This window comes from Malaclemys terrapin, chromosome 3 (assembly GCF_027887155.1).
Source record: "Malaclemys terrapin pileata isolate rMalTer1 chromosome 3, rMalTer1.hap1, whole genome shotgun sequence".
Classification (NCBI taxonomy): Eukaryota; Metazoa; Chordata; order Testudines; family Emydidae; genus Malaclemys; species Malaclemys terrapin.
In genome coordinates this window covers 119,918,345-119,932,052 of record NC_071507.1, presented here as the reverse complement: position 1 = coordinate 119,932,052, position 13,708 = coordinate 119,918,345, and the positions used below count along the sequence as shown (strand labels likewise).

Here is a 13,708-nt window from a genome sequence, read left to right as displayed (position 1 = left end):
TTGAGGAGGGTATTTCCCTCCCCCATTATCTGGGCTACGCACTGTTTTGTCATATTTTACACAATTTTCATTGCAGCAGGAAACGGCTAAAAATCAGTTCCCTGCCCCGTCGGCTTGGGCTGGAACTTGACTGGGAGGTGTCTTTTCTTCCCCGGCCTGCCTCCCCCTGCTCTCTGGAGCCGCGGGGAGTGCATTCCTCGCCCCCGTTCCCCCTCCCTCCCTGACACACACACACACACCGGCAGGCGCGCAGCATCCTGCCTTAAAGCTCCTCCGCTCTGCAGCTCACTTGGCGCCCCGGAGCTGCGGGACTCCAGCTGCCCCGCGTTCACACTTTCTTCCAACTCCCCACTGGCTCCGAAAGCCTGAGCCCCGCCTCGCTTTGCAGCTTTATTTCCTCCCCGGCTCTGCCACTCCGCAGTGTCAGCAGCGCCCAGGGGAGCGGGACCTGCCCCCAAGGCCCGGGGCGGATCCCTGCTGCAGGGATCGCTCCCGCCACCCCATCCCCCTGGGAGAAGGAGCTGCCTGCGAACAGCTGGGCTGGGGGAGCCGCAGGCCCGGGCTGAGCCCCTCTGGCTGCGGTCGTGCTGGCTGCTGCCCTCCTGGCTTCGGGGCTACTCCAATGCCAGCTGTCCCTGCGCTGCCCCGTATTCCTCGGGCGGCTGGGAGCTGAGGGGCTGAGCTGCCCCCGTAAAGCCCAGCCCCAGGCTGGGGAGAGCCCGGGACAGCCCAGCAGCGAGCGAGGACCAGAGGGAGACCAAGAGGACCAGCCAGGGTCGCGCAGTCACCACGCGGGAGCTCGCCCTCCCATTGGTCCCTGGCTCCCCTCCCCTCGCCTGACGCGGGGCGTGGGGTTTAAATGCCTCCTGGCTGGAGCCCGCGGAGCCTGTTTGCCCCGAGCTCATTTGCTGGAGTTTTATTGCTGGAAAAGAGCGACAGCTCTGGGAGGGGAAGGGGGGTCACCTCATCCCCTCACTCGCCCCGCCAATGACCAGTGACTCTAACCCCCAGGAGCCACCCATGAAGCATCACTTCACTTTGCAGAACAACAGTTGATGATCCAAAAAATCAGTTCGCAGCTGCCTTTAGCCATGAGCTGTTTGGATGTTATGTACCAAGTCTATGGTCCTCCCCAGCCTTACTTTGCAGCAGCCTATAGTCCTTATCACCAGGTATGTGTGGGGCACCTTGGCGGAGAGAGCCAGAGAGGGAGGGGTGTCCTCTGGGAGATGCCAAACCAGGACTAACTTCCTGGGAGCTCAATGGTTCTGACTCAGAGCAGCATCCCACGCCGTGTAGCTCTGCTTGTCTCAACACCGTTTGTAGTCCGTGCCGAGTTCTAGATTCATGGGCCAATGTTGCAGGATGAGAGTAAAAGTAACTCACCAAACTTCGTGTAAAGAATGAATCAGCGGCCCTTCTTAGTCGTTGTCTTTACATTGTTAGCTGTGTTGGTGTGGTGTGTTGAAATGTAAATGCTCATTGGAAGTTGCAGGGGGGGGGGTAACTACCGTAAACATTCCGGCTCAGCGTAGTCACTGCAACTGTCATTAGAAAAAGACTTTGCTACATGTCACTTTCGACAGCTATATTATCATCCTATCGTACAGGTTTTGCTTCTAATGGGGCGGGTGTGTTTTTTTATGTTTGGCGTGAGTGTTCTGCACACTGAAGCTAGGAGGGAGGGGCTGTATTGATTATTAAACTGTCAGATTCCTACAGCTGGTTGTGGAGGAAGCTGAGAACACTTGGAGTGGGGAAGGTTTTCGTTTAGTTTGTTGGAGGCAAACGACGTTAGGTCGTAGGTGATGCTAAACCATTTCACGTCGGGTTGTATAGTCTGTGTCTTTGCTCCTGTTTCAACTATATCAAAAAAGTTTGTCGGGGGAAGGCAAGCAATTTTCGTTTCCACACCAACTGGCCTCAGCTTTTAGCGCAACATTAAATCAATTCCATCCAAATTGTAAACTGCAGGGTTAATTTCTTTAAAAAAAAACAAACGTGGGCGTTGTAGTGCTTGTGAATAAAATGTTGCTGGCTAGTTCTGCACGGGCCAGATTATCATTCGTGTCAAGTAATCCCAGTATTTCAATACAATGACACTGCCAAACACTGAGAGATTTGGTTCCAAACGAAGTCCGTCTTATAAGGGGAACTTTTCACCCAGAGCCATAGACTATTTCATTGTGTCGGATAGGATCCGAGATTCCGAGCTCACTTTACAAGGGGACTGCACCTGTTCAACAACCATCTTTCTTTCTTTCTTTCTTTCTTTCTTTCTTTCTTTCTTTCTTCTTCCCCTCTCTCCCTCCCTCTCTCCTTTCCTCCCTCCAAAAATGGAGAGTGGGAAATCTCCACCAACGAAAAAATAGCCAAAAAACACCAGGGCTCCTTTCTGCCCTCACGGACAGACACCATGGAGTCCTCGGGTGCTGTGCGTGCAGTCCTGAGGACAGAATCGGGCCCCTCGTTCGGGCGATGCATTCAGTCTGCTTTGCTTGCACATGGCTAGGGAAGGTTTAGTTGATCCCTCTTTGTTCAGGCAGAATATTACACACGTCGTCCCGATTTACCTGCAGTTTATTGCAGGAGATTTAGAAAAACGGATAGAAATAACAGCTGATGTTTCCCCCTTCTCTTTCTTAGCATTTCCTTAGCATTAACATTAGGGGGACTCATTAGAGTCAATGGCTGCGTTGGAAGCCAAGTTGAAAGGTGGTGTCCATGAAGATGTGACATGCTGAAATGTGTCGCGTGTCTTGGCCAGGGACGCTGAAACAGGCCCCTGTCCTGCCCGAAGTAGGTGGCCCGAAGCGAGGAGCCTCCCTTGGCCTCCCTTAATTTCTCCCCTCAGCGCTTGTCTTCCATGAGTTCTCCATGGTACCCGAGTCCCAGCTGAAAGCCCCTCTGTCTGCAATATCCGAATCCAATCATTCATGTCTAAAGAAACTGCCCTTAGCAGCTGCAGACACGCTAGAAAAAAAATGGAAAACATTTAGCACACTTTCGAGTGAATTCCAGTTTTTAAAAGAACCCAGTGAAAACAATCCAGTCTTATAGGAAATACCGTGGGTTTCTTTCTGCTCCTGCTTGCCAAGTACGTGGTTTCCCCCTGAACTGTATTTGAAGCTGCCAATCTTTTTCTCCAGTTATAATTTATAAGACCCTCTTTGGGAACATTTTTGTCATCAGTTACACTCCTGCGAGACCATTGACTTCAGCAGGGATCTGACTGAGGGCAGGGCCGGCCCTTTTATTTCGAATGTTTCCTGTCTAGATATAATAGATAAGAAACGAGTTTCTATGGGTAACCGGGCGGGCTTGGGTTGGCACAATTACATTTATTGAAACGATGCACGTTCCCACCTCGCTTCATTCTTCTGCCTTCCAACGCAAGACCCCAAAAAAAGTCTCCAACTTTCATTTGCCCGCGGTTCGTGTGGTGCTTTGTTTTAAGGTTATTCCCTCTGGTCCCCGGGTCAGATACACTCCCGGATTCTTTGCATTTGTTAATTTCTCCTGGCAGTTTCTTGGTGCAGTGTCTGTCTATATTGCAAAGGAGGCTTCATTCCCGCATCGCCTGTCTCTCCCGCTCCATAGGTCTCCATACATGCCATGCATTTCGGTGCAATGTATATACACGCCTCACGTATCAGCTACTTCTCCAGACATTTCACTAGCGCTAGGATTGGGAACAAGGGGGCTAAATCCAGGGATAGGGGGTAACTAGCGGACTTCAGGCATCCCTCCTCTTGCGTATCGCTACTGGAAGCTCTTGGGGCGAATAGGGGATTTGTTCTGAACTCATGGGGAACATATGTCGTGGCTGGCGGGGGTAATACGCTGTATCCATACCGCATGGCCCACGGCGGGCATGGATTTAGCGGCCAGTGACGGACCCATATTCGTCGCCAGCTGAATCTAACGGCACTGCACCGCGTTACACCGCCTTGCGTGACTGGGTTTATTTTCTTCCCCCCTTCCTGACAGAAACTAGCCTTTTACTCGAAAATGCAGGAAGCCCCCGAAAGCGCCAGCAGCGCCAGCACCAGCAGCGGCAGCAGCTCCTTCTCCAGCCATGCCCCTGCCAGCATCAAGGAGGAAGACTGCAGCCCCGAGAAGGAGCGCCCCCCCGAGGCCGAGTATATCAACTCCCGGTGCGTCTTGTTTACTTACTTCCAAGGGGACATCAGCTCCGTGGTAGATGAGCACTTCAGCCGGGCCCTGAGCCAGCCCAGCAGCTACTCGCCCAGCAGTGCCAGCGCCAAGACGTCACGGAGCACCAGCTCTTGGAGGGGTGAGCACTGGGGGCACTTTCTATTGGGGTTCCCATAATGCCTTGCTAAAAAGGGACGTGAACAAAACAACCACCAACAAAACCGAGAACATTTTCCAAAAAGGCTCAGGGCTTCCTGCAGCATTTGGGTCGCCTTAAGGAGCCCTCCACCCGCCGGCTTCCAGAGAAACCTCCCCTCCTCCCCCCAGCACTTTCCTAACGCAAAAATGATGCTGTAAAAAAGCCAAAGGAAAACGACCCTCCAAGGGCTCATTAGAGCCGATCTCCTCCAACGACCAGCCAGCGCAAGCCCACCTATGGGAAGTTTTCTGCTCTTGCAGTTGAAACCCTGTCCCAGGCAGAGGGGGAGCGGGGCACGAGGGAGGCTGGTAAAATGCAATGAAGTTGCCAAGCAAAATTCCCTGAACAGTTGGGAAAAATACCCAAATTACCTGTATTAAATGGGAACAGGATCGGGCTCCATGGTTTTGTTTTGCAAACCATTTTAATGTAAACTATACAACGAATATTCCCAGCTTTGGGAATTGAATTTGGTTAATTTTAGGTTTAGTAGGAGTAATTTTTTTTAGAGGGCAGAGCCCATAAATTCTGCTAAACTCCATCAGAATTGTAGGTGCTCATAAATATCTATCGCTGACTGAGAAATGACTGTTCAGTTAAAATCACGTTGATCTGTATGTGTGCTTTTATACGTGGGAGTTGTACAAATTCTGTCGCGAAAATTTTCTCCACTGGTTAGCAATTCCAGCTCTTAAATGCGTTATGTTAGCTTCTCCGAAAAAACTTAAGTCTAGTTACAATTATAGCGATGTATTTTCTTGTTTTACCAAGAAACAGCTTCTTGTATGTTGTCTCTCGAGACTTCCCCCCTCCCACCTCCCGCCCCGCCATGGCATTGAAATGCAACTGACTATACAATGTTGCTGAAATTGGTGTAGGGAATTTAAACAATGGCCCCGAAATTACTATGTGATTCAACCTGTAGGAACAGGAAAAACACAAAAACAACAAGGTGTCTGGTGGCACTTTAAAGACTAACAGATTTATTTGGGCATAAGCTTTCGTGGGTAAAAACCTGAAGAAGTGAGGTTGTTACCCACGAAAGCTTATGCCCAAATAAATCTGTTAGTCTTTAAGGTGCCACCAGACTCCTTGTTGTTTTTGTAGATACAGACTAACACGGCTACCCCCTGATACTTGGAAAAACACAGAGGTTCCCCACATGGAACTATTCTTATCTGATTTTTACCATGCGTTCTTATTTTATTTTTTATCATGTCTTTAAGCAGAAGTCCCAGTAGATGCCATTGCGCTTCAGAACGGGTAGTACCATCTGGCCCTTGGTTTTTAGTTTAGTACATTGATAGGGAGGTTTTTTTAAAATGTAGAAACATTTTCACTGCTCCCGTCCCAACGCCCCAGACAGATTATATATTATCTATAGATCTAGCTCAAGGTATATAATAGATTGTCATATCTTTTGGGGCTGCGGGAAAATAAATAAAAATAATACCTTATTTAAATCCAGGATAGCAAGACTTCAAAATATTCGTTCAACCTTTCAAGTTTGTGACTCTATTCCCCGTCCGTCCTATGTGGGGAAGAGGAAAACCCGCAGTGCAGCTTATGAAAAAGTTAACTAAAGTGCGTTTGGGTTTATAAGAAAACAAGAACTATAGACATGCAGAGAGGGTATTCATGAGAAATCACACTATGAAGGATACTGTTTTCTACAGCATACTCAGCAACATGTGGGAGAGAAGGCGATCATGACTAAGACAATAGCTAACTTTAAATTTAAGGCTTTAGCGGCCACTTACTTCCCCCCGAAGAATAAAGCTTATAGCATTTCCCAGGAATGCATTCCATCCCAGTCCCTCTGAATGTTTTCTTGTTTAACAATATATTTTACTTCAGAGCAGGTATTCTGTATTTTAGCGTCCAAAAAGATAAACTGGACCGGGTTGGCTTTATAACAAGGTTGAAACCCTGATGACAATTACAAATTCTTAGACACCCTGGCCCATACCGTATACTGGTAAAATTGCCAGTGAGTTGTTCACTTCAGTGGGAGATTTGCCTAGGGGGAAGGACTTGAGTCCTCTGTATTATAAATCTAGCCAAGATTCTGCTTCAAGGTTTCCCAATCTCGACGTGTATTTCTGTCAGTGGTTTATAAAAATGAAATACTAGTTGAAATTTGGCAGGGATGAAAGATAGTCTGTGCTGGAGGTGCCTGTGGTGTGCTACATCCCACTCTCTGAATACAGCTGAAGGATCCTTGCCAGGGATTCAGAGATAACTTACCTCTGGCTCGCACTTCTTTAATGCACATTTTATTCCCTTTAGGAATGCACAACATACCATATTAATAATACTTAACATTGTTATCTTCACTATTGGTAAATATTATTTCATCCTGCATATTGCTTGATTGGCAAATAAAATACAGAGCCCCTGCCGGGAAGATCTTACAGACCTAAGCGACCTGCAAAACACATTACAAATGTTAGCAGCGCACCTGTGAGGCAGACAAGCATTATTAGCCCAACTTTACAGCTGGGGGAATTACCCACGGTCATTCAGAGAACAAGTGACCTGACTCCTAATGCCTCCTCGTTCTAGACCTGCCTGCCTTTAGAGAGCATGGGGAGGAGAGATGTCTTTATATGCTGAGTATGTAAATGCGAAGTAAAAACATAAACATGTTGCTAAAAATCTATAAGGTCTTTAATTTCCTCCCCTGTGCAGAGCAGAAATGACTTGTTTCATCTACCAGGGGGAAAGAAATCCCGTAGACCTAGGGCTTTTTCCAAGAACCACAAAAAACTTGGACGCCACAATTGTTTTAACTCACAAGGAAACAAAGTTCTGGATCTGTTGGAGGCAGGGATCTGACAGGCGGTTAGTACTGTAGATGGTTAGCTGGAGAAGGATCTGTTTGAGGGTCTACAGGGAGATTGATCTCTGATTTATTGTGTGTGAGAGCTGTCTGGGGATCTGTTGGAATGTTAGCTGGAGGGGATCTGCTTGGGGATCTACTGGAATGGTTTGCTGAAGGGGGTCTGTTTCGGAATCTATTGGCTGGTTAGCTGGAGGGGGTCTATTTGGGGATCTGATCTCTGATTTATTGGGTGTGTGAGCTGTTGGGGTCTGTTGGATGGATAGCGTTAGGGGATCTATGGGAGTTGATCTCTGGTGATTAATTGGGTGTGTGAGCTGTTGGGGTCTGTTAGATAGTTGGGGGGGTGTTGGGGATCTCCGTGGGGTCGATTCAGGGGTGCCCAGTTTGCAGATCTATTGGGGTGCCGGGGCCACAGAGAAGGGGCGGTTTCCCTGGCTCACGCTGCTCCTCTCTCTCTCTCTCTCTCCTGCTCTCCCCAGACGGCTCCTTCCCGATGAGCCAGCGCAGCTTCCCCGCTTCGTTCTGGAACAGCGCGTACCAGCCCTCCTCCGTCCCGGCCTCCCTGAGCAGCAGCCTGGGCAGCCCCCTGGCCGCCGCCGCCCACAGCGAGCTGCCCTTCGCCGCGGCCGACCCCTACTCGCCGGCCGCGCTGCACGGCCACCTGCACCAGGGCGGGCCGGAGCCCTGGCACCACCCGCACCCGCACCCCTACCTGGGCGCCCAGGGCTCCGCCTACCCCCGCCCCACCGCCATGCACGAGGTCTACGGCGCCCACTTCGACCCCCGCTACAGCTCGCTGCTGGTGCCCGCCGCCTCGGTCCGCCCGCACCGCCTGCCGCCCGCCTCGGCGCCCGCGCCCGGCAGCCCCCAGTGCGAGCTGGGCAAGAGCGAGCCCGCCAGCGCGGCCTGGGCGGCGCCGGGCCCTTTTCCCAGCCCGGCGGGGGACATGGCCCAGGGCCTGGGCCTCAATGTGGACGCAGGTAAGGGGCAGGGCCTCCCCCATCCGCCCTCCCGCCATGCGCTCCCCGATTAACCTTTCCTGGGCCCCCCTGGGGGCAATGGAGCACGGCGCGGTGGGGAGGTGTTGGTCCCCAGAGCGAGGGGCCGGCCAGGGACATGACATGGTCCGCCCAGCCCAGTGCCAGGGCACTATTTACAAACCGGCAGTTGCCAGGCGCACAAAGGTCCATGCCCCACCACGCATTGCCCCCTCCCCGCCCAACACTGTAACCCCCCCCCCGATTCCCTATGGCCAGTAGCCCCTCCCCCACCATGCCACAAATGCACAGCACCCTGCACAACACCACCTCGCCCAGCGCCCCACCACAACTGCCCAGCACCCCACACACAACTCCCACTCCTTAGTGCCCCAACACACAGAGATCTTCCCCACCTCTTCACAGCCCAATACCGCCCCAGACTCCCAAGAGACCCGCTCCCCCACAACCTGGCTCCCGGCCGCACTCAGTGGCCCTCCTGGGAGACGACTGTGTCTGCCAGGCTGAGCTGCCAGTGCAACCAGGGCTGGTCCCAGGATGGGGAATCGCTCTGGCCCCTCGGGAGTGGCGAGATCAGCCAGGCCAGGGCCTGCTCTGGCCGAGTTCTCTCAGGACCCACTTACCTGGAGGGGCCCAGCCAACCCCCCCCACCCCAACACACACTGTTTCTCCCCAGCTGGCTGAGACTGGCCAGGCTTCTGCACCAGTCCCAGGCAGCTCAGCTCTGGGGAGACAGGCGAGACCCTACAGGTGGTGGGAAGCAGAGACTGCCCAGAGCTGGAGGTGCACTGGGGTCTGGCCGGGGGCAGAGAGAAGCCGGTGGGTGGGGCTGAGGGTGGAGAGGAGCCCTTGGTTGGCGGGCGGGCAGGCTGAGAGGAGCAGGGGTGGGGGGAGCCAGTGGGCTGGCAGGGTCTCAGGGCACAGTGCAAGCAGAGCAGTCCAGGGCTCCTTCTGAGCATGGGCCCAGCTCCATGGTGCCACTGGTGCCATTGTAAACCCGGCATTGCCCCAGGGCTGAGGAGAGGTTTGAGTTGGGAGCAGGCTCCAGACTGCCCCGCCTGGGCATAACGGGAAGGCTGCTGCCTAAGGGCCCTCCCTTGCCCCAAGACAAGCTGAACTCCTGCTAAGGCTGCCTGCAGGCCCCAGTGAGGTGTTTCCAGACTTCACCTTCCCCCGCATCTGCTATCCTCCACTGGGTGAGGGGAAGCACAATTGCTTTTCCCACGGAAAAGTGCAACGGTTTCCCCTCCCCCAGGAAAGCTGATACATTGGTCTTTTATGTGTGATCAGGTGCATAGGGGAAGCTTTTTGCAGCTATGTTTTCACTGGAAAGGTGAGACAGATATAGCCTTGGTTTTCTAGCAGGGTGAGCACACAAAAATAGGGAACGCTCTCTGGGAAGCATTTCTCAGTATTTGGCACATGGTTATTCTGACCACAATGAATGATCCCTCTAAGCTTTAGACAAAACAGGAATCCACACTTTTCCCTGGCCTAGTTTGTTTTTTTTTTCTTTGCTTCACCACTGCCTTTCATTCTGGGGAGCCTCACTTTAGATCCCTTCTCCGCTCTCACAAGGAAATAGTGGTGTTTGGCTTTCTCTGTCCTTAAACATCTTGTACCTGTTTTTCTTCTTTCCCCCTTTTTTCCCCTTCTCTCCATTCTCAGGTTTGCAGCCTCAGGATAAAAGCAAGGATCTGTACTGGTTTTAGACCTGTCCTTCACCTCTTCTTCCCCTGGGCTCTCCCCCAGTAGATCTCTGCCTAGTAGAATTGGTGACATTCAGAGCTGAAATCAAGTGGGTTTGTAACAGCTTCTGATCTTGGTTTTCAGCTCGCCGTTATTCCTTCTGTGGTGGATCTCTCCTGAGCTGATCTGCTGACTCAAAGACCCCCGAGTCCCCTTCCTCTCTTCCTTCAGACAAGCCCACCATGGCTCAGCATCTATGCCAGGCATTTCAAGGACAAGAACACGGGGAAGGCAATGGGACTTCATACTACTTGGCATTTCAAATACAATACTTAAGACATATTGTGGAGGATAAAATTCCTTCTGTTGAAAGAGGAGAGCCAAAGACACTTTTATTTAAACTAACTCCACACCCAGAACTGTGGTCAGACTGCTTAAAAAGAGTTAAATTATGTGGACAGTGATGTGAAATCACTGGCCTTCTTAAGGAAGGGGGAGGGAAAGTTGTTGGGTTTTTTTTGGTGGTGTTGTGAATATTTTTTATGCAATGAGAATTATTTCTTGAAAGCAGGTTGGGGAGATACTCAGTGATTTTGAACTGGATTTGTACTTTACATTATAGAAAACTGAAAGGAAAGGAAATTTTAACTCATGAACACTTTTGGACTGTTAACAAAATTGGACAGATCTTTCGGCCTGGGGTTATGAGTGGCAAGTGGCTAGCTTGGGCCACCTGCCCTGGGCTTACAGAAGTGCAGCTGTTCCAGGGACAACTGTTCAAACTCCAGAAACTTGACAACCAAGGTGGCACTTCTCAGAGTTTGGCACAACAATTGCATTGGAGATATATATATATATATATATATAATTTTTTTTACAAGGAATGTTTTATGATGAAAGAAGAAACCCTTAAAAAAATAAAACCTGACAGCCTTCATGGGGAACAACTGGAGCACACCAGAAGGAAAGGCACATTGTGGACAATTGATATCCATTGCCTCTAATATTTCTCTTTGTCTGTGTGTTGCTGTCATTCTGTCACTTTAATAGTAATTTTTTGAGGGTGGGAATAAGGGATGTTTTTAAATGTAGAAAAGCTATATTAAAGATGTCTCCTTTCACTCAGCATGTGTGTTTGTGAAGGATTAAAGCTAAACAAATAGGGTGATGTCACAAACTGGAAACTTTAGGGTAAAATGGGGAAAAAACACCTGTAATGTGGACAAAGTGACCCATTTTAGTTACTTTGTATTAAAGCTAAACACAAATCTTGATGGTGCAAAATATTTTCTTACGTGAGTTTTAAAAGGAAGTGTAACAAATACAGAAGATAAGGGGATACAGTAGTGCTTAGCCACTATATGTTATAGGTTACAGTCTCCTTGTATGATGAACTAATATAAAATAAGCAAGGTGTCATTCTGCAACCAAATGTCCCCCTTCGAAAAGCTCAGAAAAGAGGGGATTGTAAAACCCAGCAGTTCCTATTAGTGTTGTCATTCAAAACGCTTATATAGTCACATCAGTGTCAACTAAAACTTCCTCATGCTGGATCAGGGACACTGAGAATTGGATCATGCTTCTTCTGGATTTCCCTTCCACACTGGTTCTAAGGTAGCTGGATTTATGGAGGCGCATGGGAATCTTAGTAATGAGAATTAAGGAAAGCACTGTATATAACCACTGGCTGAAAATTGATTTGAGAAACACTTTATTTAAGGACCATCTTTACTTAATGCTTTGCAGAAGACGGTGCACTGTGATTATTTTAACCCAGGGCACCCACAAGAATTTTCCTCTTAGTCTACAGTAAACCAGGACCCAGACAGGCTGCAGAAAGGCAGACTGCAGAATTTATTTATTTATATTTATTAAACCAAAATATTCGCAGGATCCTACATAGGAAAGAGGCAGCAGCTCTTGGAAAAAAACACATAAGAAGTGTTAGTCAAAAAGTGATAGTTTGGGAGGTACAGGGGGTCGGATTTTGTACAAAAATGCTGCTTTTTTGAAATTTTGAAAATTCAAAAAATTTCAACCAGCTCTAGTATGAATTGCACTTCATTGGGAATGTTTATTCTCTCCCCCGTTCCCTATCCTCCCCCACCAAACACCTCCCCAGGCTCATACTGAACAGGGCTGGGTGAATTCAGCCAAAATGTATTTGTGAATATTCTTGCAAGTAAAACCCAGCCATTCACTTCAGTGGCATTTACAACAATGATTCGTGAACTTTAATTCAGGGGACCGAAAGTTTATTTGCAATAAGGTTTGCACAAATACAGAATCTGTAAATATTGGTATGAGTATTTGTACTCAAAATGCTCCTGTTCTTATTTATTGTTGGTACAGTGGTGGCACCCAGGGGCCCCATATCAGAACAGGGGCCTCTTTGTGCTAGGTACTATGCAAACATAAAGTAAAAAAAACCCACCACAACTACTTCCCCAAAGAGATTATAATCTAAATTGATATAAACCCTGATCCTGCAAAGAAGACATGCTTAACTTTATACACTGTGTGGTGTTCGTTGACCTCATGGGGACTACTTGCAGTGCATAAACTTAAACACATGCAGGATTGGGGTCTTAGACTGTAAGATCTGAGAAGAAACTATCTTTTTATGATGTGTTTATACAGTGCCTAGCACAGTGGTTCCCTTGGTGCTACAGAAATAATTTCTCTCATGGCCATTTTTAAGCTGTTTTACTGCTATGTGCACACCAAATTCATTGAACAAGTAAGAATGTTTGCAGGTAAACTGTAAATATGGTCACCATCACTTCCTGCTTAATAAAGCATAGGTCACCCAATAAGTGAACAGACCCACAAGTGTCCAGTGTAGTGGCATGAAGAGAATAATCATAGCGATCATTTTGTGAATGCCCCATAGGGTGTTTGCAGTGTCTGGTTGCAGAACAACTGAGCATAACCAAGAAACTAATTAAAAGCACAACCTGTTCACAGAGATTTCCAGAAAGGAAACACAAGTTAAATTCACTTAAACTGTTTCCTGCAAATAGTTTATACTGAGTATAATGTGAGAAAAAACAGGATTCAATGTATGTAATTTTTAAAGGTTTGAGGGTTAATACTCTGAGTATCTTCAATAAGGACTTTTCCATTTTTTTTTCTTATGAAAATTGTGGACATTTGGCACAACCTGGTTCATGCCAAAGGCAAAAAAATTGCTCTTCAGGAATATTTTTACGAGCTCCATCCTTAACACTAGTCCCCAGCAGGGATACTTGAGCAGAATCCAGAGAGGGGGAGAACTGCATTTAAGACTGGAAAATTGCACCAATCTCTGCTTTGGTTTTGGCGGTGGAATTTTAAAAGGGGCTCCTGGTAGCTGTCTCCAACGTCTATGCTATCTGCCGGATCGACGGGTAGTGATTGATCTATCGGGGATTGATTTATCATGTGTAGTGTAGACGTGATAAATCAATCCCCAATCACTCTCCCGTCGACTGCTGAACTCCAGCAGTGCAAGAGGCGGAAGCAAAGTCGACGGGGGAGTGGCAGCCTTCAATCCAGCTGCGAGGACACGAAGTAAGTAATTTTAATTCGATCTAAGATACGGCGACTTCAGCTACGCTATTCTCGTAGCTGAAGTTGTGTATCTTAGATCGATCCCCGCCCCCCAGTGTATACCACAGTGGTGAGTCTGAGAACAAAGCAGACAACGATGTTCACACACAGCTACCCTTGCATTTGGAGTTGAAAGGATTTATCCTAACATTGGGTGTGTATTAGCATAAAGATCCTTGTTTCCTAGTGGGTTATTCATATAAGCCCCAGGGGAGGGGAGGCAAGTGA

At 48.7% G+C, this 13,708-nt stretch overlaps 1 protein-coding gene across 2 annotated transcripts; it reads left to right on the top strand.

Moving 5' to 3' along the window:
• Window positions 1–241: 241 nt before the first annotated feature.
• Window positions 242–11,158, top strand: VGLL2 (vestigial like family member 2). 2 transcript variants are annotated; one of them, XM_054021323.1, is made up of 4 exons: window positions 242–1,172; window positions 3,991–4,297; window positions 7,682–8,182; window positions 10,034–11,158. In XM_054021323.1, exons 1-4 carry the CDS (start codon window positions 1,056–1,058, stop codon window positions 10,072–10,074), a joined length of 966 nt encoding a protein of 321 aa, XP_053877298.1. In that variant the 5' UTR covers window positions 242–1,055; the 3' UTR covers window positions 10,075–11,158. The 2 variants fall into 2 exon arrangements, with proteins under 2 accessions (XP_053877298.1, XP_053877297.1); XM_054021322.1 differs by having other exon boundaries at window positions 9,869–11,158.
• Window positions 11,159–13,708: the final 2,550 nt, after the last annotated feature.